Source organism: Dendropsophus ebraccatus, chromosome 1 (genome assembly GCF_027789765.1).
Source record: "Dendropsophus ebraccatus isolate aDenEbr1 chromosome 1, aDenEbr1.pat, whole genome shotgun sequence".
Taxonomy (NCBI): domain Eukaryota; kingdom Metazoa; phylum Chordata; class Amphibia; order Anura; family Hylidae; genus Dendropsophus; species Dendropsophus ebraccatus.
In genome coordinates, this window is record NC_091454.1 from 222,105,114 (window position 1) to 222,132,583 (window position 27,470).

Sequence of the window (27,470 nt, forward strand, 5' to 3'; positions counted from 1 at the left end):
GGTAGGACTCGGTAGGGCTCTTGCAGATGAGTAAATGAATGGAAGGTGCTAGTAGCACCGCTCACCAAACTGGTTGTTTGAGATACTCCGTGTGGTGTCAGGCCATTTGGCGGGGTCCTCCGACAGGTTATGCTTCTTGATGGTTGTTCTGGTCGCGTTAGCATTTGTGCATTGCTCACTTTTATGATGTGGCAGTCTTGCGCATGTGTGCAGTCCTCTGTTGCCCGCCGAACCTCCTGGTCTTTTTGGCGGTAAGTATAGTTGTTTAAACGGCAAAGAAGTACTAATAGAAGAAAGTTCATATGGGTCAATCTTAGCTGGACGTGTTTCAAAGCCTCCTTTGGCTTTTTCCTCAGCAGCAATAAATAATAGTAATGGACTACAATGTCTCCGGTATTTATAAAGGTCACTGTCTTGCAATTGGTCTATTGATTGATAGTAGGTGCAAAGAGATGGACTGGAGCAAATGGACTGGAATGTTTTAGATGCACTGATTTGGGCTAGTATATAAAGTGACATGAGTAGCATAATATAAAATGATTGGTAGAGAATAAATGCATAGTGAATGAATGAATGAATGAATGAATGAATGAATGAATGAATAAATTAATAAATACATAATTACTGGATAGGAGCTAGTATATAAGATAGAATATAATATGTACAGACATATATACAATATTTTTATTTCTATATATTTCTATTTATTAGACTGTTTGTATACTTGTTTACATAAGAGGAGCACCCCCTAGCAAATCTAGTCCACACAATACGCCAGCAGACACGTTTAAGCCAGTATTAAGGGGAGTAGTGCCGGTGAACTTTTCTACTAACCTGTTAAAATAGAGAGTAGTTGGATCTTATCTGCCCAGTTTGTAGGCTTATTGTTAGCCCAGGATAGGCCATTGCTAGTGGGAGAAGGCTAGAGTAGGACAATGTCTCTGAGGACACCTTAACGTAGTGACATGGTACACTCTGATCAAATGGTTTGCTAAGATCCTATTTTTTTTAATATATGTAGAGCAGGTTTTTATTGTGTGTACGCTTGGCGGTGGTAGGGGGAGTATGTACGGTAAGAACTTGCACCTGTAGGTTGCTGTTGCACTTTTTGTTTTGAACACATCACACTTAGTCAAAGGTAGATTTCTCCTAGAGAGTCTTAACCAAATCACCTCTTTGAACTTTTAGGCTGGGTTCACACACAGTATATTTCAGGCAGTATTTGGTCCTCATGTCAGGTCCTCATAGCAACCAAAACCAGGAGTGGATTAAAAACACAGGAAGGCTATGTTCACACAATGGTGAAATTGAGTGGATGACCGCCATATAACGGTAAATAACTGCCATTATTTCAATACAACAGCCGTTGTTTTACGATAACAGCAAATATTTGCCATTAAATGACGGCCATCCACTCAATTTCACCATTATGTGAACAGATCCTTTCTGTGCTTTCAATCCACTCCTGGTTTTGGTTGCTAAGAGGACCTGACATGAGGACCAAATACTGCCTGAAATATATTGTGTGTGAACCCAGCCTTAAGATGCCCATATACCTTATACTAAAGTCAGCTGAAAGAGCAGTTTGACTTCAGCAACAACTTCTCCTTACAGAGAACACAGGAATATTTATCCATGCCAAATTTTCATGTCTATGAGGAAGCTGGGAAAAATAATCATTCAGTAAATATATCAACATTAAAGAATACACTAGAAGACATTTATCAAGACTGGTGTACTAGTACCCCAGTCTTAAATAAAGCCTGCCCCATGCAGTCCGCCAGACATTACTTATATTAAAGTTATTTATATACTGGAGTTAATTTTTTAGCCTTTTTGATTTAACACAGCAGATGGGGCAAAGTCTGGCCCCTGGTGGTGTAATTGAGGATGCATAGAATCCCCACTTAATACCCTGGGGGAAAGACTGTTCTCTGTTGGGATGGGCTAAAATTATACTTACCATCCTGGGCTTATGCCTTTTCTCTTTATCAGACCCAAAATTCATTGCTTGATGGGTGACAAGTCAGCTCTGCTCAGCAAGAATAGCAGCTCAGGCAGAACACCACAGCAGCCACTGATTAGCTTAGCTGGAACAGCTGGAGCCGATCAAACACACATGAAGTAATGTGTGCTGAGTCTAGTGCAGAGTAAAGACGATGTTAGCCTCGTAGGGTAAGTATAAATACCCAAAAACACAGAAAAATGCAACAGCTCACCGCAACAGCAAGATACAGACCCACCACAGACATGAAAATAATTAAAAGCAGCCCCCCCAACTGCCAAAAAAACTTCCACAAAAATAATGAGTCTCTTGGTTACTATTTGCAAACAGTGTAAACTGCCTCACCACGATAAGGTGGACCCATGGCAACGTGCTCCTGCCTAGTGTGAACGGTGTTCCAGGAGAGCTGACCAATTTTTTCTTTTTTTCTGTGTTCCAGTTGGGGGAGTGGCTGCCTCCATTTGGTTGTGCACTCCACCTGTCTCATCCAGGTGGTGCAATCATGTTTGCAGGTATTAGACGGATCTTGCATGCCCAGAGCATAGGCGTATTACATGCCATGGAGAGGCCATAGTGTACATACAGTGTAGGGTCTGCCTCGATATGAGTCCACCTTATCGTGGTGAGGCAGTTTACACTGTTTGCAAATAGTAACCAAGAGACTCATTATTTTTGTGGAAGTTTTTTTGGCAGTTGGGGGGGCTGCTTTTAATTATTTTAATGTCTGTGGTGGGTCTGTATCTTGCTGTTGCGGTGAGCTGTTGCATTGTTCTGTGTTTTTGTGTGTTTGCAATTTCAGCCATGGCAACGTGCTCCTGCCTAGTGTGAATGGTGTTCCAGGAGAGCTGACCAATTTTTTCTTTTTTTTTAAGTATAAATACCCCCAACCCCAAACAGAAAGTGCACTGTGCTCACCACAGCAAAAATGGGCCACTTAAACCCCCTCCTTGCTCAGGTTAGTTTACAGAGAGTACTAGGGGATAAAGTGGGGATGCTATGTATCCCCACTTAACTCCCTGGGAGCCATACTTTCAAACTAGGTTTGTTAGGACTCGATGAGCTGAACTTTTCAAAAGCTTGTTTGTTTCTAATCAGGAGCTAACAATATGCATTGTAGGAATAAAGTGCACCTAGAGTTTAGTGATACAGATTGACTAGAGCATTGCACCTCATCTCAAATATGTAATCTCTGCTCCAGTCATGTTGTTGGGTTGTATTGTAAAGAGATTGTGCCTATATTTAATGGAATAATTACAATAAAGTCTGTTTTACAATCCCAATGTTTGGCCTTCTTTACACCCTGAAAAAAGAGCATCCCACAATCAGACTGGACACTATAGAGAGTGTGCCCCAAGAGAAGCAATACCACTACACCCAATGTGTAACACCCTGTGGACGTCCTCTGAAAGCTGCCTAGGATGCCATGCCTTTATATTGATCTCTAGGCCATACAGGGTTTGCCAAAGTAAAAATAACTGTAGTACATACAGAATATACAACAGCATGGTATGACTGTAAAACCAGGAACCTTAGACAAGGCTGTAATATATAGTCAGCATACACTTTGTATTTTAAAATAGTATATGACCTATTGTACAGTATTCTATGCACATTATTCACATGAATGGGGTTCCCAGGTCAGGATCATACTTTTATGGCCTTCTTCACTGTTCATGGTCCATGATGGTGGGTGGCCCACAAATGACACTCCATGGGCTGCTCCATACCCAATGAACCATGGGTAAATGAACAAAAAAAAACTATTCAGACGTGTTCAGGAGACCTTAGAGCTTCTTTACTTTGTCATCCCAAAAGCAGATGATGGGTTTTGAGACAGCTTGTTCTTATACCTTGACCACCTCTTCCCATGACCCTAAACTCATCAAGAAGGACTAAAGACCATTCAGGAATAACATATTTGCAATTAGGTAATGTACATAATTGAATGGCAATCCACTGCTGTGACATTGACTTTTACATTTCCTTGTCAGCTGTTACCCATCATAGGGGACATGAAAATATCATTTCAAGGTGAAAACTCCCATCTGCACAGAAGTCTAATTTTCTCCTGCCCCGAGTTCCGTTGTGAGAATCTCCCCTCTGAGGATTATCGCTTATTTAACCGTTTTGCGCAGAGCGATCAAGAGTAATTTACACACAAGCCTCTATATATAGGAGACATGTATCCTCGGCGTGATCTCAGAAGACATTGAACAATACACTGTAAGTACTCGGCATGCATGACATAGGATTGTCTCTCCTGGCACATACAGTATACATCACACTGTAGGATCACACTTTTTATTTAGTTTAAAGTGGGTGTAGATATAATAAGTGAGTGTGCCTTAAAGCGTAACTATAAAATATTTTGACCTTTCAGTTTTAGTTATCTTAGGGCATGATAACAATTTTTGCAATATACATTAATAACCTAAAATGAACAGTTTTTTAAATACATAAGACTGATTATGCCCTTACAGCTCTGTCTGGCTCTGACTTATTTCTGCATTCCTGTTGGACGCGCCCCCTCCCTGCAGATCTGTACCTAGAGTACAGACTCTGACAGCAGCATCAGATAACAGCCCTGACACAGAGAGAAACATAAACAAAACCTCCTCCCCCCTCCTAGCAGCACGTTCTGCCCCCTCCTAGCAGCACGTTCTGCCCCCTCCCCCCTCCTAGCAGCACGTTCTGCCCCCCTCCTAGCAGCACGTTCGCCCCCCTTCCCTCACAGAGATCACATAGCAGAGCTGGGGGTGTTGTGTGTGAGGAGCAGCGCAGGGGAGGAGATGGATGGAGGAACAAGTACTCAGTGCTTTAACAAGGAGGGACATCCCAGCCATGACTCCAATGTACTGCATGAGGGAGAGTGTGTGAGTCACTGAGGGGAGGACTACAAGTCCCAACACAACACAGCTGTAGTCCTTCCATAGTACATATAACATTCACTATCAGAGGTCAGTAGCAGGTGCCCCCACCTCCATGGCTGACATTATCCTACAGTGTAATGAGAGCAGATGACTGTATCTAATCCCACTGTGTGTGATACCATCTGCTGGGGCTCTGTATCTAATCTTACATTGTGATACTGTATGCTGGGACTCTATCTAATCCTGCTACGTGTGATACATCTGCTAAGGTGCTGCTCAGTGAATGGAGGGACACAGCCAGGAAGATGAGGGATAGGCCACGCCCACTTTCATGCAGCCAGAAGAAAAATTCATTTATTCTTCTGAGCCAAACAACTGGTGATATCTCAGCGAGTGTACACGCTATCAATGCAGTTTAGGGCTCTTTTTAAAGGGTGACACATGGGCTTTTTATTTGAGGAATTTCATTTTTTGGCTACTGAAATTATAGTTACGCTTTAAGTACATGCTAATGTAGAGGATTCCCAGCAGTAGCCGTCTGGGACAGGAAGACCTTGGATGAGTCTAGCGCAGGTGACATGCACAGTGGTAGCAAATGCCGCTTAGTATATAACCATAGGCGGTATATTACAGTGAAGCAACGCGTTTCGGCTCTGTAATAAGGCAGAGCCTTCCTCAGGCAGCCATTGCCTGAGGAAGGCTCTGCCTTATTACAGAGCCGAAACGCGTTGGTTCATCAGAAATTTCTGGTAAGATTTAGGTGCAGGGTACAGGGGAGCCATGATAAGAGGGAAGACAGAGACAGAAGGTGAGGAAACAACCTGTAGAATAGGGGGAGTTTCAGGTAAAGAGGTATCACAAGACTAGGTCAAAGATGTATGGAGGGGACTGGTTGTAGAATGTAAATATCAAGGGAAATTGTAGCCAGTAAAGGGATTGGTAAGAAGAAGAGGCAATAACCATAGATAACAGGACTGGGTTAGTTATATGGTTCACATTTCTGTAGCACACCTGTATGATACAGCACCTAGTATACAGCAGGACACTGAGCCTATATACTAACTAAAATCTATTTATATCTCCAGGCACTTCTGATTATGAAGAGAACCATGATCAGCACATATACTTATATCCGGATACTCCTCCTCCTCTCTCAGTGCATTCATGTCTTATACACCAAGACCTCCCAATGTAATCTGGAAATAACAGAGCTGGATGGGATAGAACAGGCTGGAGATATACTGATTGGGATTATGATAACTCTACATGTGGACAGTGTGTATATTCCTAACACATTTACCGAGAGACCCCCCTGGACCACCTGCACCAAGTAAGGAATGGTACCATTGATGATGTCCATAGTGTTCCCTTTGGTAACTTCTTGATCGATACATTTATAATAGATGAAGTTGTCATTTATGATGCCTTCATATATCCACTGATTTTCCACATTTTAAAAATATTGATATATTTTTTTAAAGGTTTGGTCTCGAGAACTACCAGCAGCTCCAAGCGGCGATCTTTGCAATTAAAGAGATCAACAGCCATCCTGAGTTTCTCCCAAACATCACGTTGGGTTTCCAAGCCTATGATCCTTGCCTGACTGTTAAGCAAAGTTTAGCAGGAACGCTGCAAGTGTTAACGGGACAGAGCAAAGCCGTCCCCAACTACAGATGTCTTGTGGACAGTCCATTAAGCTCTGTCATTGGTCATACATCATCTACATATTCTATTCTCATGGCTCATATTCTGGGGCTTCTCAGATACCCTCAGGTAGGAAATATTTGATACATTGGTTTAACTTTGGTTTGGTCATAGAATCAGAAGAATATTGGGCAGTGACAGCAAGGCTGAACTAGTCCAACTAGAAGACCAGAAGATCCTCATATAGTCATAGATTCAAAATGGTAATAGGCAGTTTAAACAGGACTGGGTTAGTAAACAAGGATACTATTCAATCCTCTTAGGTAAAAAAAAAATGTTTGATACATTGATGTAAGAGATCAATCAATGTTCTGTTAGTCTTACAGAGCCCCAATCCCACTGATATGGTTATGCCTGCTCAGCAAATCAATGGTCACACTGGTGTCTTGTCTCGGCCACTGATAGACTAAGTGAGCAGGTCCTTCTGCCCACACTGATATAAGAAAGTGCTGAGCAGCAGGACTGAGCTTGATGAAAACAACAGCGACAGGGAATGTTACAGCAGGCTGACCATAATAGATAGGAATATTCCTTTAACACAAGAAGATCTGACAGCAGTTAAGTCCTATGGTGGCCCCAAGACAGGATTTAGATTCATAAGTTCCCTCAGGACCTACTAAACAGGAAACTTAAGATTGGTTGTATCATATAGAATATAGGGTTTTTAAAGGATTATAAAACAAAACTGAACTTGCATTGCATTCATGGCAAAAAATCTTTCTGCACAACCATGAACTTCTATCACAGACAATGAGGCCCCAGCTTTCTTCTGGTTTGTCTAGTGAGGTCCAAGCTCCACTTCTCTCTGTTAGGTGAGGCCTCAGTAGAAAAAGTTTAAGAAGTTCTGGTCTTAAGGAATGGGGAATAATGTAAACCCATCTTCAACCATTATTTTCTACACAGATTAGCCATTGGTCTACTAGCCCTCTCCTCAGTGACCGAAGAAAGTTCCCCTCCTTCTTCAGGACTATTCCAAGTGATGTTTTCCAGGCCAAAGGACTTGCTCAACTGGTTTTGCAGTTTGGATGGACTTGGATAGGACTTCTGGCTGTGGACAATGACTATGGCCAACAAGGGATACAACTTGTCAGACAAGAGATCATAAAGGCTGGAGCATGTGTGGCCTTCACAGAAACCGTGATCTTAAGTAGAGGCGATCGCAATGCTCCACACATTGTTAGTGTAATGAAAGAATCTTCAGCCAGGGTACTAGTTGTCTTCTCCAAGGACATTGACATATTTCCAATATTAGTGGAGATGGTTAGACAAGACGTTAACCAAAGGCTATTTGTTGTCAGTGAAACCATGTCAACCTCTAAGTTCTTCCAGGGGATCAACACAAAGCTTGTTCTGGGCACGATTGGTCTGGCTGTAAGCAGTGGGACGATTCCTGGATTTAAAGATTTCCTAAACAATGTTCATCCATCCATGCCTTCGGGAGGAACATGGGCAAAACTTCTATGGGAAAAAACTTTTAATTGTGAATTTATTCATCAGAATAACATCACAAGTTCTTTATCTTCTCCAGTAACACCATGTACAGGATCAGAAGACCTGAAGGACATAACAAACAGCTACAACAATGTTGACCACTTAAGAGTCACATACAATGTCTACATAGCAATAAAGATCATCGCCATGGCCTTAAAAGACCTAAGATCCTGTCAAAGTATTGAATACAGTCTTCACCCAACATGTGCTGATATTTCCAAGTTTGAACATTGGAAGGTATTTTATATTTCCGACACAAATTGTAGAAGAAGATATTTAAAGATCTTAATGGGGTATTTCCATCTGGGGTAGTTATGTCCTATCCACAGCATTTAGCTCCACAGACAATGAAAGGAGTCGTCATTAAGCTAAATATATTTGAAGTAAGATCAACACCCTAGAGTGAAAAAAAAAAACAGGAATTGCCCCAACTATGTGGAAAAATAAGCTGTTTCTGGGTAAACAAAGGAGATTGTCCGGGGGGAAAGCCCAAGTGTTTACTAACCCCCTGTGCGAGAACAATATTTATACGGTCCTGAAAGACCTCCAATACTGTCATGTCAAAAGTAGAATGCAAAGCAAAGGCCCTTACCATTCACATATATGATTATTGGATTTAAAGATAGAGAGCAAACTAAGGCTGATCTGATGGGAACTGAAGTTCCATTTTTTCCTTGTATGCTTCCTAAAGGGTGTGAAGTGTTAGGCCACCTTCCTATCATTTGAAAAATCTCTTCTCCACTCTCTACCGAACCTCATATACGAGCCCATCATTTCAGGCCTCCACTAGGTTGTTGACAGCCTATATATTTGGCTCCCCGAAATCTTCATTTATGTTGATCTCCTAATCCTTGTCTATAAATATTGCTTTCACAGCTTCTACGCTACATAAAGCGGGCAAGGCTCACACTGAGTAGTGGTCAGGAATTCTACTTTGATAAGAATGGAGACCCACCTGCAGTTTACGACATAGTCAACTGGCAACTTGCCCCAGACGATACCATAAAACACGTCAAGATTGGAAGCTATGACACCACAAGGTCTTTTGATCAAGTTTTCCATATAAACACAAGTATCATCCAATGGCCTGCAGGAGAACAGATGGTAAGACTATTAGAAAGCACTTTTCACTCCTTAAGGACACATGACGTACCAGTATGCCAATGGATCCTTAGAGGGATACAGAGAAGGGTCACAACATGACCCCTACACTGTAACACACCGCTCCTGGCTGCTATGGCCACACCAGCTTATTAACCAATTTAGTCAAACTGGCAGAGGCATTTAAATGCTGTTGACTATCCCCAGTGATCTAGTGGTGGGATTGCCCCCAGTGATGACATCACGACAGGGCGATCCATCATAATTGCCTGGCCTTAGCAAAGCAATGGCGCTGATCCCGACACAGCAATCATTTACTATGGGCTCCAGCAGCCCATAGGGCCGATTGCACAGATCAATAAGCAATCAGTGCTTGGCTTATAGAAGTCACCTATAGGACTACAAATTAAATAAGTTTACAATAATAATAATAAAAAAAATATATACTTGAAAACGTGCAGAATCGCCCAAACTAACAAATTATCACATTTCCGATCTTGCGCGGTAAATGGTGTAAGCACAAAAACATGCCAAGTGAGTTTTGGCCACATCAAATTTGAAAAATTAGAATAAAACGTGATTAAAAAAAAAAAGTTGAATATATGCAAGTGTGGTACAAATAAAACGTACAGATCATGATGCAAAAAATGACACCTGAAATGGCCCCATAGACGAAGAGGTCAGAGATACCACAATACCACACAAAAGCACAAAATATTAGCCCCGAAAATATTTTTTCCCGGGTTCAAATTTTATGGAAATTTTATAGAAAAATTAAGTCATTGCAATCATTGCAAAGTACAATTGGTGCCGCAAAAAATAAGGGATTACGTGGGTCTGTGGGTGAAAAATCCAAGAGCTGTGGCCTGTTAGAAGGAAAAAACAAAAACAAAAATGATAATTAGCCCGGCCCTGGATTAAAGTATCATACAGTTTTTATTCCTTTATCCTTTATGGTGGCTTATAAAAATCTTTAAAAGATGTATGGTATCTTTTTTGGGCTGTGTGGCATGGGGAAGGATATCTTATAGAGAAGGCTACTTTTTTTTATTTATTTCCAGTTCTTGTTCCCCCAGGTTCCTCGCTCGGTCTGCAGTGAGAGTTGTCCTCCAGGTTTCAGGAAGGCGACAAGAAGAGGACAACCTGTCTGCTGTTTTCAATGTGTTCCATGTCCTCAAGGAGAAATCTCCAACCAAACAGGCAAGACACTGTTCATCTTCTATACAGTAGAATTAGACTGCATTCACATGTCCGCAATTATGCACTAGCTAAGTATCATACATTTGAATGGGCCAGTTTTCACGTTACAGTACGTACACGTTATTGGGTCACGATCCAGCTCTATTTTTCTATGAATAAGTCCATGCAATTGAGGACAACTACTGATTCACTTCTGCAGTACTGTCTGTAGCTATCGGTCTGTAGACACGGACAGCACTATGGACCATTTCAATGTAGCCTAAGTTTCAGAATATAAATTTATAGTTAAAGGAGAAATCTGACCAAGTGTTAAAAAATATATATTTTCCAGTTTTGGCTGGGGATCATACTTACACTATGCCTGTGGTTGGTTTGAGCCACAAATCCCTACTCTCGGACCCCCACCAAATGCCATTTAGAGAATACTGTTGCTTGCTTAAGTTCCTGTTCCGACACAGAGCCGCACACCGTTCTGTGCCAACAATTCCCAGCATCCTGTGCACCAACAGTCCGTCCACCTTGTCATGCTCACAATTCAGTTTCCTCTCGCCATAGAAAACCGTGAATGAGAGAGGAAACACATACCACAGTGTGTCAGAGTTTTCCCCACTAGATGTCTCACTCTTTTCTGCAACTCTTTATATGAGCACAGCTGAAGGGAATGGGTTATTGTACTGTTTGACCAATCTCAGGTGCAGGTACCATAGATACTTTTCTCCTGTCACAAACTTCCTTTCTTTCCCCTCGAGCACTTTATCCATGAATAGGAGGTTAGACCCTTATAGGTCACCCTTATATGAGATTAGTTAGTTCCTGGTGGGAGGTCTTCCTAGTTAGCTATAGTGAGGAGAACACAAGGAGAGAATGTTGCAGCTACTGTTTCCAGCTAGGCCTGGCTTAGGCCAGGGCCCTGGAGGTCTTCAGTTAGTTGGTTGGCAATGGAGGAACTAAGACACAGTAAGAGAGATTATCCTGTTGTGAGAAATTTACTCCAGTATGCAATGCTAAACTCAGGGTAGGGTACTAATCCTCTAGGGTACACCTTGTCCACACCAGGTATCCTTCTCCACTATTCTCAGGACAGTTACCAAAGCAAGGAACTGATCCCCAGTAAGACAAAGAGCTGGAAGCTGAACTATCTTACTGACTTGCGCATGGACTGGTGCTCATGTTACCCAACCTGGTACTCTCTGATCTGGTTGGGCAGAAGGCAGTCAGATACCTAGTATCTTCTACACTAATCCCAGCAGCGTAAAGTTCTAGTTTGGACAAGGCCCCTAAGATGGTCCCTACATCTGCACTGAACAAGCTTTACTTCTTTTACTACTCTTCATCTGCTAAGCTCGCTACTGTATTGTCTTTTATTGCACTGAAGTTCTCTAAGTAGAAGTCACCTTTGGTTAAGTGCTGGACTAGTCATAATTTTCTTGACACAGTCGCACCTACACCTTGTGCTACCCTTTTCAAAACTCCTGGCCACCATGACAAGTAAACCAGAAAAAACACCAAGCCCACCTGTTGACCAACACCACTTCAGCATCTCAGGCAACGGCAGTTATATAACTTTGGCTTTAAGGGAGAACTATAGATTAGAAAAAGATTGGCCGAACTGCTTCTTTAATTACTACATTGTAAATTTATGATTATTGTGGTTTAGATGCTTTGGATTGTCTCAAATGTCCATGGGATCAGTGGCCAAACCTTCAGAAATCTAAATGTCTCCCAAGAACCATAGAATTTCTCTCCTATGAAGACCCATTGGGATCGACCTTGGTGGTGACCACAGTCATTTCCTCCTTGGTTCCTGCTTCAATATTACGACTTTTCATGAAATATAGGAACACTCCCATAGTGAAGGCAAACAACTACCATCTAAGCTGCTTTCTTCTCCTTTCATTGGTTCTATGTTTCCTCTGTTCCTTGGCTTTCATTGGTCCGGCCCAGGCTGAGAAGTGTCTCCTACGACAGTGTGCATTCGGGATTGCTTTTGCACTTTGTGTCTCTTGCATCTTGGCCAAAACTATCACGGTAGTGTTTGCCTTCTGGGCTACAAAACCGGGCAGCCGACTAAGAAAATGGACAAGTCTTAGAGTTTCTCTCTTATTTATCTTCCTATGCTCCTTATTACAGTTTTTCTTGTGTATCATTTGGGTGTCGCTTGCTCCTCCATTTCCCCAGTACATTAGTACACAAGCACAACCCACAATCATCAGCTATGAATGTAATGAAGGGTCACCTATCGCATTTTGGTGCATGTTGGGATATCTTGGCCTCTTGGCATCTATCAGCTTCATTGTAGCTTTTATGGCCAGGAGACTCCCCGACAGCTTCAATGAAGCTAAATTCATCACTTTCAGCATGCTGGCCTTCCTTAGTGTCTGGGTGTCTTTTATTCCAGCCTATCTTAGCGCTCAAGGAAAGTACACTGTAGCTATGGAGATATTTGCCATTCTTTGTTCCAGTTGGGCTCTGGTGATCTGTATGTTCCTTCCTAAATGTTTCATAATCTTGTTTCGACCTAACATGAACTCTCGAGAACACCTTGTGAGGGATCTGAGGGTTCAACCCCATGGGTGACATCAAGAGGAAATATTTTATTGAGGTGTTTTGTAGCATATGATCACAATGATTACACATCACATCCAGTCAAAAGTAGATTTCAACTAAAAAGTCCTCCTAATCCAATCACCTGACACTTCCTCTTCAAAATTTTATGGTGCCCATACATCTTATACTTAAGTCAGCCAAACTTGTTCCTTGTAGGTTAGATCTGCTGACAGTATATCGTCTACAGATGTGTATAAGGTAGGACGATTATGTCGGTGTTGATAGGGGTCTGGTGTTTAGGTTTAAGAGGGATAACCTGCACCAGAGCAGATCATTTAGCCTACAGTTATGGGAAATATATGGCCACCTTATGAAACATACTGGGGGACACTTATCAAGACCAGAGCATTAGTACACTTGTGTAAATAAAGCCCTGCTCCAATGCAGTCTAGTGGATTTACTAAAAGGTGCAGGTGTAGATTTCTGCCATGCATTACGCCTCTTAGCAGGCATAAATCATAATAAATTAAATCCTAATGAATTGCTATGCCCCCCATCAGGCAAAATGGCCGTTTGCCACAGAAATGGCGCTGGTTTTTGCACAATCCTGGTGGTTTGTGCAAAATTTCAGGCATTTACTTGTAGTATGCCAGGAACGCAGATGGTAAATCTGCCCCTTTGACTTAGCCATCTCTATATCTCCAACTGCCTTCAATAGAGAAGACCACATACGTGCATGTTCACTAGTGTTGAGGGAGAGCTTCATTTGTTACTTTGTTACTTATTACTTTTTACTCAATACAAGCATTTTTAAATGCTCTAGTGCTTCACTAGAGTAGCACACCCCACTGAAATCGATGGAGACTTCAGCATTTAACCAGGTTCCCCCTGCTTCCCTATCTGTTTTGAGGGCAGACTAAAGCCTGGCCCCCATCGGTTTACGTAAAGATGCCTAGCATCCCCACTTAACTTCTTGAGGAACAGACTGTTCTCTTCTGTAAAAGGGGAGGTCTACTTAAATTTACCCTTCTGGGCTCACATCTACTCACTTTACCAGACACCACACACAGTGCTCGATGTGCGCAAGGTCAGCCCCTGCAATTTCCGCTCAGCCAGTGATCAGGTGGGGAGTGTAATCTGCAGTAGGCAACCCAGGACAGAGCTTACCCTGTGTTGGGTCTGGTTAAGAATAAAGATGATGTTTGCCCCACCCCCTTCCCCAATAAAAAGCGCACTGCCCTCTACTAAGTCAGGAGAAAGGGGTTCACTTAACCTCCTTCCTTAGTGCAGGTTGTGTACTGTGAGTAGAGGGCATTCTGACCCCCAGGGAGACAAGTGGGTATGCTATGCATCCCCACATAACTTCCTGGGAGCCAGACTGTAGAACCAGGTTTGTTCGAAAAATTTTCAAAGGTTCTTTTATCTCTAATTGGGGATATTATATGACACAGAAAAGTTTGAGTTTAGTCATACAGTCTGGCTAGAGCATTGCACTTCATCTAACATATGTATTCTCTGTCTGCTCCAGTCATGTTGTTTGGTTGTTTTGTAAAGAGACTGTCCCTACATATAGTGGAATAATTACATTAAAGTCTGTTTTACTATCCCAGTGTTTGGCCTTCTTTGCTCACTAAAAAAACAAGAGTATCCCATATATGATGAGACTGGACACTTTACAGAGTGTCCCCGAAAGAAAACAATACTACTACACCCAATGTGTATCCCCCTTCGTTTCAGATCATAGTATAACCCTTGCAGCCGTCCAATCACCTGGAACATTGCCTGTGATGTCACCACTTCTTGGAGGCGTCCAATTGGCTGTGTGTGCAGAGGAGAGAGGAATCGCAGCAGACATTTAGTAAATGTCAGGGAGAAGGCAGAGAAAGAGAGATATAGGGACAGGAGAGAATAGGAGAGTGCATTTTGGGTGGGTGTTGTGGGTGTTGTGGGTGAAGTTATCCCAGTGTGTGGGAGAAGTGAAACCAGTGTCCAGTGAACCCAGTCTGTCGGTGTTCTGTCCTCCTTATGTGTGAGGGACCTTAAGTCGACAGGCAGCTAAACCCTCCCAGCAATTCATTGACGTCCAAATTCAACCTTTATTGCAAGGATAGGTGAAACTGAGAAACAGAAAAATACTGCACTTATTAAGATGTACAGACACGCCCCAATACATTATCATACATTACTGTGCAAGCAATACAGATACAACCATGTTACATACTATACCAGCCATGTGACAAGCACTGTCTTTATATGGTAACTCCAGATTGTAAAATAAAATCAGCACATGTATATATAAAAAAAAAAAAACAAGATGTAGATATTCAATGCTGGATGATTGTATAAACGTACCAGTGATGTTACTGGAAGCTTGGATGAGGAAGATGGCTTAGGATACAGCTGGTTTTGCAGTGTTCTGAGTGTAATAGCTAAAATTACTAAGATGATGATGTCATCGGGGTCATAAGCTACAGATAAGATAGCTGATATGAACCAAACAAGCTTTTACATACAGACTACAGTGTATGCAAATTGCCACTAGATGGAGCATTTAACCCCTAGAGGACTCTGGACGTACAGTTATGTCATGGATTTCTGCGACCAGGCGACCCATGACATAACTATACGTCCTGGGTCTTAACCCTTTCACGCACGAGGACGTAACTGTACGTCCACGCGCGGGTTGGGGCGTTGCAACCCCGCGTGGCAACCCCGCTCTGAACCGCCGCGGTCCCGGGTGCCGCGTGTAGCCTGGGGCTGTGGCTATTAGCGGGAACGGTCCAATCGCCATGCCCGCTAATTAAGTCTTCAGATGCAGCTGTCAAAGTTGACAGCTGCATCTGAAGACTTCAGAGCAGCTCTTCCCTGGTGTCTAGTGGGGAGATCGCTCCCCTGTGACGTTGTCCTGGAGGAGTGATCTCCGTGACTGGTGCCGGCCGGGGTCTCTGCCAAGATGGCGCTGATCCTGGCTCGGCATTCGGTTGCTTCCGGCTGCAGCAGCCGGAAGCAAACGAGTGCCGATCTCATCGATCTATGCTGCATATCTATGCAGCAAAGATCTAAATGAGAGATCAGTGTACTTATACTAGATGTCTCCCAGGGGGAATAACCCTAACCCCAGGGAGAATAACCCTAACCCCAGGGAGAATAACCCTAACCCCAGGGAGAATAACCCTAACCCCAGGGGGGAATAACCCTAACCCCAGGGAGAATAACCCTAACCCCAGGGGGGGAATAACCCTAACCCCAGGGGGAATAACCCTAACCCCAGGGGGAATAACCCTAACCCCAGGGAGAATAACCCTAACCCCAGGGGGGAATAACCCTAACCCCAGGGAGAATAACCCTAACCCCAGGGGGGGAATAACCCTAACCCCAGGGGGAATAACCCTAACCCCAGGGGGAATAACCCTAACCCCAGGGGGGGAATAACCCTAACCCCAGGGAGAATAACCCCAACCCCAGGGAGAATAACCCTAACTCCAGGGGGGAATAACCCTAACCCCAGGGGGAATAACCCTAACCCCAGGGGAAATAACCCTAATCCCAGGGGGGCTTCTAGTATGAATGTAAAAGCTAAAAATAAAGTGTCATTATTAATAAAAAGCCCTCTCCCCTAATAAAAGTCAGAATCACCCCCCCTTTTCCCATTTTATAAATAAAAATAAATAAATAAGTAAATAAACATATTTGCTATCGCCGCGTGCGTAATCGCCCGAACTATTAATTAATCACATTCCTGATCTCGCACGGCAAATGGCGTCAGCGCAAATAAAATCCCAAAGTGCAAAATTGCGCATTTTTGGTTGCATCAAATCCAGAAAAATTGTAATAAAAAGCGAAGAAAAAAATCGTATATACGCAATCAAGGTACCGATAGAAAGTAAACATCATGGCGCAAAAAATGACACCTGACACAGCCCCATAGACCAAAGGATAAAAGCGCTATAAGCCTGGAAATGGAGCGATTTTAAGGAACATATATTTGTTAACAATGGTTTGAATTTTTTACAGGCCATCAGATACAAGAAAAGTTATACATGTTACATATTGTTGTAATCGTAACGACTTGAGGAACATATATAACTTGTCAGTTTTTCCATAGGACACATGGCGTAAAAACGAAGAATTTGAATTTTTTTTTTCAATTTCACCGCGCATATAATTTTTTTCTGATTTCGCAGCATATTTTATGCAAAAATTCAGCCTGTCATTGCAAAGTACAATTAGTGACGCAAAAAATAAGGGCTCATGTGGGTCTCTAGGTGTAAAAATGCAAGTGCTATGGCCTTTTAAGCACAAGGAGGAAAAAATGAAACACAAAAATGAAAATTAGCCTGGTCCTGAAGGGGTTAAATAAGTTATGAAGAGCGATCCGGAGCGGAGCGCGCGTCATAGCACATGGGGGCCGGCCTCAATCAGCTGCCGGGCCCTCACCGTTAATCAAAGGCTGCAGCATTCACAGCGTTTAAGTGTAAGTGTAAGTGACAGGAGCAGCTAAAATACATATATAACATTAGAGAATCTGTGTAACCTGCATGTGGTTGTGTTCGGACTGACCTATAGAATAATGGTATAATGTCGCTTTTACCATATAGTGCATTAGGTAGACACAGGAACCCCCCAAACGTTACCATATTGCATTCTTTTTTACGATTTCACTAATTTATATCTTCATAAATAATAATTTTGGCATTCCGTCATACCTGTTATGGTAAAATGGAAGGCGCCATTACACAGTACACTAGATAGAAAACTGAAAGTGCTAGAGCTCTTAGAAGGGGAGGAGGAAAAAACACTAAGATCAAAATTTGTGCGGCCCACTGGGTCATTTTGGACATGGTCCTCAAAGGAGGCCATAGACCTGGAGCATTGTTATCTCTCCCTCCCTAAAAACATGAGCTTTCAGCACGGCCTTATAGAGTATCTGTCACAAAGTTGATGCCATCAGAGTGGTGGGCAGATGCATTGGGTTGGGTTACCGTGTTTTTTTGTTAAGTAATAGGGCTCTTGCATTGAACTTAGCTGGCGAGGGACTGATCCAAAGCGACCAGATCTTCCAGAAGCAGCTGAGTCTGAACAATGTACCAGAAACATCAGTCAAAAATATGGCCTAGATTTTTTATTAATGGGGGAATCAGACATTTTGGCTTTTTGGGGCCCTGAAATTTCTGATGGCAACCCTGACCATAAGAACATATCAGACGTGTGCAGGAGGCCTTAAAGCTCCTTTACTGTGTCATCCCAAAAGCAGATGATGGGTATTGAGACAGCATATTGTAATACCTTGACCCTGAAGTCACATGACCCTAAACTCAACAAGAAGGACACTACTTTTACTCTTCCCTATGTAGCTATTACCATTCATACAAGACATGGAAATGTAATTTCCAGCTAAAAAGTCACATCTGCACAGAAGTCTAATTTTCTCTTGCCCCGAGGTCCGTTGTGAGGGCTTCACCTCTGAGGATTATCGTTTACTTAACCGTTAAGCGCAGAGCGAGATCCCTGATCATGGGTAATTTACAGTCAGCGTATAACACATGAGTCTCTATATATAGGAGACATGTATCCTCAGCGTGATCTCAGAAGACATTGAACAATACACTGTAAGTAGTCGGCATGCATGATATAGGATTGTCTCTCCTGGCACATATACATCACACTGTGGGATTACATTTTATTTAGTTTATAGTCAGTGTAGATATCAAATGTGTGTGTGAACATTCTTTCTCCCAAGCAATGGACAGGTTCATATTTTGTACATTGAATATAGAATATATTCCTATTACATATAGCACTGCACTGACACTGTAATACACCCAGCAATGGTCTGGAATGGTCTATTTATTTCAATGGCAAATTCAAAAATTACAACTGTAATGCCTGGGAGTGCAGTTGGACGGGGTTCGAGAGGTCCATACAAATGTAATGGGCACACAGCTATGAACTGTAACTTATGGACTGGTTGAGCTCAAGAAGACATCTGCAGGTTGCAAAGTCATCAGCTTTATAAGAAATTTCAGGTAAGATTCAGGTGCACCGGTACAGGGGAGCCATGACGAGAGCGGGGACAGAGACAGAAGGTGGGGGAAGAACCTGTAGAATAGGGGGGTATTCAGGTTATCTGCTTTACACATGAGTGAGAATCTGCTGGGTCTCCATACTGGGTTTCAGAGAATGAGAGATGGTTGTGTGAGGAGCGGATAGTGGAGGAGAAGAGCAGGAGGTCTTGGGAGATATTACGCGTAAGGAGGTATCACAAGACAGTTTTGTTCAATAATGTACATATCTTGGACTGAATTTAAGGGGAATGGGAAGCCAACGAAGGGGCTGGAAATAAAAAGAGGCCATATTGATAGCTGATTGGACTGGGTTATGTTACATTTCTATAGTGCGAGAAACATTTCATCTGTACGATACAGCACCAAGTATTGGGCAGGACACTAAGCCTATATACTAATTACAATACAATCTAATTATATCTCCAGGCACTTCTGACTATGAAGAGAAACATGATCAACACATATACTTATATCCGGATACTCCTCATCCTCTCATGTCATGTCTTATATACCAAGACCTCCCAATGCAGTCTGGAAAATACAGAGCTGGAGGGGATAGAACAGGCTGGAGATATACTGATTGGGATTGTATTAGGTCTGCATGTGGACAGTGTATATGTTCCTAACACATTTACTGAGAGACCCCGCTGGACCACCTGCACCAAGTAAGGAACCGGAACCTTGATGATGTTTTTTGTTTGTTTGTTTTCAGCAAATGTTCAGCACTTGGGTAGCACATAGATTGCCTTTGTTTTAGGCATATTCTTGCTCCTAGTTTACGACACTCCACATCTTGATCCTTTCTCTTCTAATCTTCCCTAAATATTTCCAAGTATATAACCACGGAAGTGCACAAAAATCGCGAACTCAGAAAGTCCCACCAACTGTAAAAACATCAGGAAGGCAGGGGGTGGGTGAGAAAAAAAACAAACAAGTAAAGTAACTTTCACTCCCATCTCCATTGCACCGCCCTGGGGTCTGTTCATCGCCACCGGCTGTCATCTTCTGCAGGGAACCGAGTACATCACGTACCCATCTCCTGCAACAACTGCACGGGCTTGGCGGGCAATCGCTTAGCCAGGCCATGACATTGCAGCTACTGGAGCTTAAGGACCCCCAGTAACTCATTGAATTTTCAACTACAGATGAATTTACTATAAATAGTCAAACCCTACTTATATCATATCAGCTGCAGTGTTTCTGCTCTTACAGCTGAGATGTAAACCGAACAAAATGTGCAGAAGGCTAAAAATGGTTCATTTAAGATGCGTTTTTATTAGTGATGAGTTAGAATATTTGATATTCGTACGACTATCTTCCTGATATTCGACTATTCGATCAAATATTCAATCCCATTAAAGTCTATGGGAACAAGTATTCGATTATTGAAAAACATCTATTCGACCACTTGGAGGTCACCAAGTCCACAATGACACCTCAGGAAAAGAGAAGGGAGATTTGAACGCTTATCAAATATTTATCGAATATTTGGCGTACTATTCGATAATATTCGATACTATGGAATACCTTACTATTCGATCGAATAGTATTCGCTCATCCCTAGTTTTTATCTCCATTGAGTTTCCACCTGATGTTTTTTTGATACAGATATTTTTTTATCTAAAGGTTTAGTCTCGTGCACTACCAGCATCTCCAAGCGGTGATCTTTGCCATCGGAGAAATCAACAGCGATCCTGAGTTTCTGCCAAACATCACGTTGGGTTTCCAAGCCTATGACACTTGCTTAACTGCACAGCAAAGCTTAGCAGGAACATTGCAGGTGGCCACAGGACAAAGAAAGGCCGTCCCAAACTACAGATGTCTTGTGAACCGTCCTTTAAGCTCTGTCATTGGTCATACAGCATCTGAATTTTCTATTCTCATGGCTCATATTCTGGGACTTCTTAGATACCCTCAGGTAATGAATGTTTGATACATTGGTTTAAGAGGTCAATCAGTGTTCCGTTAGTCATACTGTAAATTCAGAAACATATTGGGCAGTGAGATTAGGGCTTGATACGTCAACTAGAAGACCAGAGGATCCTTGTGTAGTCAGAGATTTAGAAGAGTATTAGGCAGTTGCATTAGGACTGAACTGATGAACTTGGACACCACAGGATTCTTTCAATGGAATAGGCTTTGATTTGATGGTGAAGCTTAGTTGTGAGTATGTTAAAGGGTTCTGTTAATAGGCGTTTTAATCAGCAGATAAAATGAGGGTTATTTGCCTGACAACCATCAAATAAGATCGAGAAGTGCTTTGGGTTATAGAATAAACTAAGGTCAGTTATGCTGCTGACATGTAAACACATCTCCAACCATTATTTTCTACACAGATTAGCCATTGGTCTACTAGCCCTCTCCTCAGTGACCGAAGAAAGTTCCCCTCCTTCTTCAGGACTATTCCCAGTGATGTTTTCCAGTCCAAAGGTTTGGCTCAGCTGGTTTTGCAGTTTGGATGGACTTGGATAGGACTTCTGGCTGAGGACGATGACTATGGCCAACAAGGGATTCAACTTGTCAGACGAGAGATAATAAAGGCCGGAGCATGTGTGGCCTTTATGGAAACCATGATTTTAAGTCAAGCAGATCGCAATGCTCCACACATTGTTAGTATAATAAAACAATCTTCAGCCAAGGTTGTGGTGGTCTTCTCCAAGGACATTGATGTATATCCAATATTAGTGGAGATGGTAAGACAAGATGTTAGCCAAAGGCTACTTGTTGCCAGCGAAACCTGGTCAACCTCACAATTCTTCCAGGGAATGAACACCAAGCTTGTTCTAGGCACAATTGGTCTGGCTGTAAGCAGTGGGACAATTCCTGGATTTAAAGATTTCCTAAACAATGTTCATCCATCCATGCCTTCAGGAGGAACATGGGCAAAGCTTCTCTGGGAAAAAACTTTTAATTGTGAATTTATTGGTGAGAACATCACAGGTTCTTTGTCTTCTCCAGTAAAACCATGTACAGGAGCAGAGGACCTTAGGAACATAACAAACAGCTACTACAACGTTGATCATTTAACAGTCTCATATAATGCCTACATAGCGGTAAAGATTATCGCCATGGCCTTAAAAGTCCTAAGATCCTGTCAAAGTGAGGAATATTTCGGTCTTCCCCAGACATGTGCTGATAATTCCAAGTTTGAGCACTGGAAGGTATCTTATATTTCAGATAAAGAAAGTAGAAAATTATATTTCAAGATGTCCTGTGGATATTGTGGATAGGGCATAATTACTCAAGATGGGAATATACATTTAACTTCGGAGTCCCTCACCAATAAACTAAATATAGTAGAAGCCACATCCTAAAGTTAGTAAATTACAAGGATATTGGTGGGACAATACAGGGTGGAAAGTCTGGTAAGGTGAGCACAGGGCCAGTTTTAGTGAAAGTCAGGCACTAGGCAAAAATAAAAAAGTAGGGAGGGGCAACACGAATATTCTACCAACAACATTATATATATATATGTCAGCCACTAAATAGTAATAATAATATTGCCATACTGTTACAAAATAAAAAACGGTATAGAAAAGACCAGGGCCGGCTCCAGGTTTTCGCGGGCCTTTGGGCAAATTAGCCCCAGCGGGCCCCTTCGTGGAGCAAATCATGTGACCACAGCACTGAAATCTTCCGACATCTTATCAGCTCTTTCCTTTCTTGATTAGCAAAGCAGAAAGCAAATGACTTTTTGTCCTTTAAATCATAGCATCGCATTTAACTATATGTGTTCCTCAGGAGCTCATAGAGTAAAAGGCTGACACCGGCAAGGGGTCCACAATAGCCAATGCATATGTATTTTGCAGACAGCATTTACGAGTGCAGTGTTCAGTGGGCAACCTGTATGTGTGGGCCTGGGAGTGGCTGCCCCCTTGCTCCCCCTTATTTTGGTACTGCCATAGACAGATGGTTTGTCAGGCTCCCATACTGATGGTGCCCTGCCTCCCCGCTCCGCAGTGTCAGAGGCTGAAGGCAGACTTCTGGGAGTGGGACTGACTGTCTGTAGCTTGTGTGGGTTACCAGCACATAAACCCCACAATATGTCTACAACATACACTATATAATATCTACACCATACGCTATATGTACATCCTACAATACATACAGCACACATTGCATGAAGTATATGTACACCCCACATTACACACACTATACATATAATATACACCCCACAATACATACACTATTATACATATAGTATACACTATATATACTGTATACACCCCACAATACATACACTATACATATAGTATACACCCCACAATACATACACTATACATATAGTATACACCCCACAATACATACACTATACATATAGTATACACCCTACAATACATAATATATATATATATATATATATATATATATATATATATATATATATATATACTGTATACACCCCACAATACATACACTATACATATAGTATACACCCCACAATACATACACTATACATATAGATTACACCCCACAATACATACACTGTTATGCATGTAATATACACCCCACAATACATACACTATATATACTGTATACACCCCACAATACATACACTATACATATAGTATACGCCCTACAATACATACACTATACATACACTATACACCCCACAATACACAGACAATACATACAGCAATCTATACAGAAGAGCATACATTACAATATAAACACTATACAGTACATATAACATACACTACACATTATTATACACACCACCATTTGTTTTAGCCCTGGTGCTCCTCAGTGCTTGAATGGTGGAGGACCTTGATCATGTGACAGTGACGTAACAAAAAGTCCTGCACCTTCCTTGTACGGTGTAGTAATGACCTATGCAAACATGCAGTGGCTTTGCTGGGTGTTTCTACCAAAATCGGGCTAAAACTTCAGTGTATAAAAACATTGCTTGTGTTTTTTTCCTTCTTTGAGGTGTCCTGGGTACCATGGACACACTGACCTGCAGCTGGTGGATGTGAAGCATGCCAGCTCCCCTGCCCCCTCCTCTCTCATAGGTATTGTGATCCAGCCGTCCGGTGCTGCTTCTGTGTGAGCCTTCGGCATCCATTAGCAGGATCACATACAGGCTGTGGCCTCTGCTTCATGGCCGGCTTAACACTTACAGTCACCACAGGAGAGTACGACTACACAGGTCCTCTTTAGTCCCTGCAGCCCAGACAAATCTCCCTCCAGTCGTTCTATGTATATTAGCCAGCAGACGATCAATACCCCTGCTGGGCCCCTAGAGTCGCTGTGGGCCCCGGCACTTGCCCTAGTCAGCCGGGTGCTGACGCCGGCCCTGGAAAAGACCATTACCCCTACACAGTGACTACCACACAATAAAAATGCCCACCGGAGACAGAATAGAACACACAAAGACATGGGCCTTGGCGTCATTCCAATGAATGCTTTATTATTGGGCCCAACAAGGGCCAGTTTAAGGTTCAAAAACAGACCAAAAGAAAAGTAAGAATTCATACTGAGTTCCAAAAATCACAATGAAAAGACAGCTTGTAATTCACACTTCGTGAAAAATTTTAGGGCCATAAGATTAAGGATAAAAAATGACTAAAAATAAATAAATAAATAAATAAATAAAATATTGTCCAAATTGGCTTTTACTTTTATAATATAGCTGTCTTTTTTTTTTGTTTTTTGTTTCCCAAGGCTAAAAATACAGAGAAAGAAAACATGTACACGTAGCCTTACTGTGCAATTATGCAATGGGCACAGGGATGGTGCCTCCACCATTATTTGTGGGTGCTAGCTGTATACATTACATTAGGCTACCTTTCCTTGTGGGCCAAGTTTGCAGCAGTATACTGATACATTTGGACTGCTGAAAATGTTCTATAGCTACACCTCTGTTATGTATTGTAGTACCAAGGTACACAGGATGAGGGTTGAGTTAAAAAGAAAAAAGTATTCAGATGATCATGAGGGGTTAGAAGTTTGTTGCCTTTCGGACCAAGCCGAGGAACTACAATGCCCCGAGTAGACACGTTGACCTCTCCTGAGGAAAATCACTTCTGTGGCCTTCAAGAGGAAGACCAGCGCTAATTTGAGAGGAGGACAATTCTGAAGGATGTACAAGGATGCCAGTCTTGATAAAAATCCCCCTCTACTTCATACTTCACCTAATCCTCGTCTATAATTATTATTTTCACAGCTTTTACGCTACATAAAGCGAGTAAGGCTCACACTGAGTAGTGGTCAGGAACTATACTTTGATAAGAATGGAGACCCACCTGCAGTCTATGATATAGTCAACTGGCAACTGGGCCCGGATGGCACCATAAAACACATCAAGGTTGGAAGCTATGACACCACGAGATCTTCAGATCAAGTTTTTCTTATAAACACAAGTCTTCTTCAGTGGCCTGCTGGAGAACAGATGGTAAGAAATTTAGAAAGAACTTTTAAAGTATGGTACCATTTTTATTTACTTACCCTATAGTACATGGTGGCCTCTAAAAATTTTTAGAAGGTGTCATGTATCTTTGATGGGCTCTATGGCATGGGGAATAATATTTAATAGAGAAGGCTACTTTCTTTATTTTCAATTCTTCTACCCTCAGGTTCCTCGCTCGGTCTGCAGCGAGAGTTGTTCTCCAGGTTTTAGGAAGGCGACAAGAAGAGGAGAACCTGTCTGCTGTTTTCAATGCGTTCAATGTCCTCAAGGAGAAATCTCCAACCAAACAGGTAGAAAACAGTTCTTAAGTACAGGCTAAATTTACACGTCTGCAAACTCTGTCCGCAATTGTGGGCCAACTGCAGACCCATACATTTGAATGATCCCGTTCACACATCCACACGTGTTATGGAACCGTGATCCGTGCAAAAACAAAGACGCGCAGTTGCAGCATGGATCATTATTCTTCTATGAATAGGTCCATGCATTGCAGACAACTACAGATGCACTTTCATAGTGCTGTCCGTAATTACAGGTCTGTGGCCAAAGACAGCACTATAGACCCTGTGACTGTAGCCTAAGTTTGAGAATATAATTATATGCTAAATTGTAAAAAAAAAATGTAAATCTGTTTTAGATGCTTTGGATTGCCTCAAGTGTCCATGGGATCAGTGGCCAAACCTTCAGAAATCTAAATGTCTCCCAAGAACCATAGAATTTCTCTCCTATGAAGACCCATTGGGATCGACCTTGGCAGTGACCACAGTCATTTCCTCCTTGGTTCCTGCTTCCATATTACGACTTTTCATACAATATAAGAACACTCCCATAGTGAAGGCGAACAACTATCATCTAAGCTGCTTTCTTCTCTTGTCATTGTCTCTATGTTTCCTCTGTTCCTTGGCTTTCATTGGTCCGCCCCAGGCTGAGAAGTGTCTCCTACGACAGTGTGCATTCGGGATTGTTTTTGCACTTTGTGTCTCTTGCATCTTGGCCAAAACTATTACTGTGGTGTTTGCCTTCTGGGCTACAAAACCGGGCAGCCGACTGAGAAAATGGACGAGTCTTAGAGTTTCTCTCTTATTTATATTCATATGCTCCTTGTTACAGTTTTTCTTGTGTATCATTTGGGTGTCACTTGCTCCTCCATTTCCCCAGTACATTAGTACACAAGCACAACCCACAATCATCAGCTATGAATGTAATGAAGGGTCAGCTATCGCCTTTTGGTGCATGTTGGGATATCTTGGCCTCTTGGCATCTATCAGCTTCATTGTAGCTTTTATGGCCAGGAGACTCCCCGACAGCTTCAATGAAGCTAAATTCATCACTTTCAGCATGCTGGCCTTCCTTAGCGTCTGGGTGTCTTTTATTCCAGCCTACCTTAGCGCTCAAGGAAAGTACACTGTAGCTATGGAGATTTTTGCCATTCTTTGTTCCAGTTGGGCTCTGGTGATCTGTATGTTCCTTCCTAAATGTTTCATAATCTTGTTCCGACCTAACAAGAACTCTCGAGAAAACCTAGTGAGGAATGTGAGGGTCCAAACCCATGGATGAAATAAAGAGGAAATGTTCTAATGATGTGTGTTTGGTAGCATATGATGACAAGCAAGCTTCACAAATTTTGGGTCAAACTCGAGATCAAATAAATTTCATTAAAACAGCCAAAACTATAGTAGCTACAGTACTGGGACTATTACAGAAGGGAGAATTTGTTAAAGCATGTTGTTGTAAAAATGTCAAATATCGTAAAATCATAATTTTTTTTTTAAAGTCAATCATCCAATTTATGCTATGGACAGCAGTGGACCTTGATGGATCAGTGGCGTAATAACAATTTTTTTCCCAAGACAGGAGTGGAGTTCTCCAGACAGCATGTATGGCCGCCATTTTGTTTTTGGAAATTTTCTTAATGAATGGGCGGGAATTTGCTTCACAAAACAGCGAACTGACGGCCTGATATGCAGCGAATTTTGATTTGCAGGATTCGCTTCACTCATCTCTAATCACAATGATAACACATCACTTTCAGTTGAGAGTAGATTACAACTTGAAAAACCTAATCCATTCTTCTGTAA

General features: G+C 42.1%; 2 protein-coding genes across 2 annotated transcripts; both read left to right on the plus strand.

Moving 5' to 3' along the window:
• Nucleotides 1-2,722: 2,722 nt before the first annotated feature.
• Nucleotides 2,723-12,948, plus strand: LOC138784947 (extracellular calcium-sensing receptor-like; the record flags this gene model as incomplete). The annotated part of the gene is made up of 7 exons (XM_069960657.1): nt 2,723-2,776; nt 5,961-6,205; nt 6,357-6,648; nt 7,483-8,307; nt 8,947-9,174; nt 10,248-10,371; nt 12,029-12,948. Coding segments are annotated over 7 exons (2,688 nt in total), but the record flags the coding sequence as incomplete, so codon positions are not given.
• Nucleotides 12,949-18,175: 5,227 nt separating this feature from the next.
• On the plus strand, nt 18,176-26,949 carry LOC138784957 (extracellular calcium-sensing receptor-like). The gene is made up of 7 exons (XM_069960669.1): nt 18,176-18,301; nt 19,410-19,648; nt 20,610-20,901; nt 21,320-22,144; nt 25,150-25,377; nt 25,559-25,682; nt 26,030-26,949. The coding sequence occupies exons 1-7, from the start codon at nt 18,176-18,178 to the stop codon at nt 26,947-26,949; spliced, it is 2,754 nt and encodes a 917-aa protein (XP_069816770.1).
• The last annotated feature ends 521 nt before the right edge of the window (nt 26,950-27,470 follow it).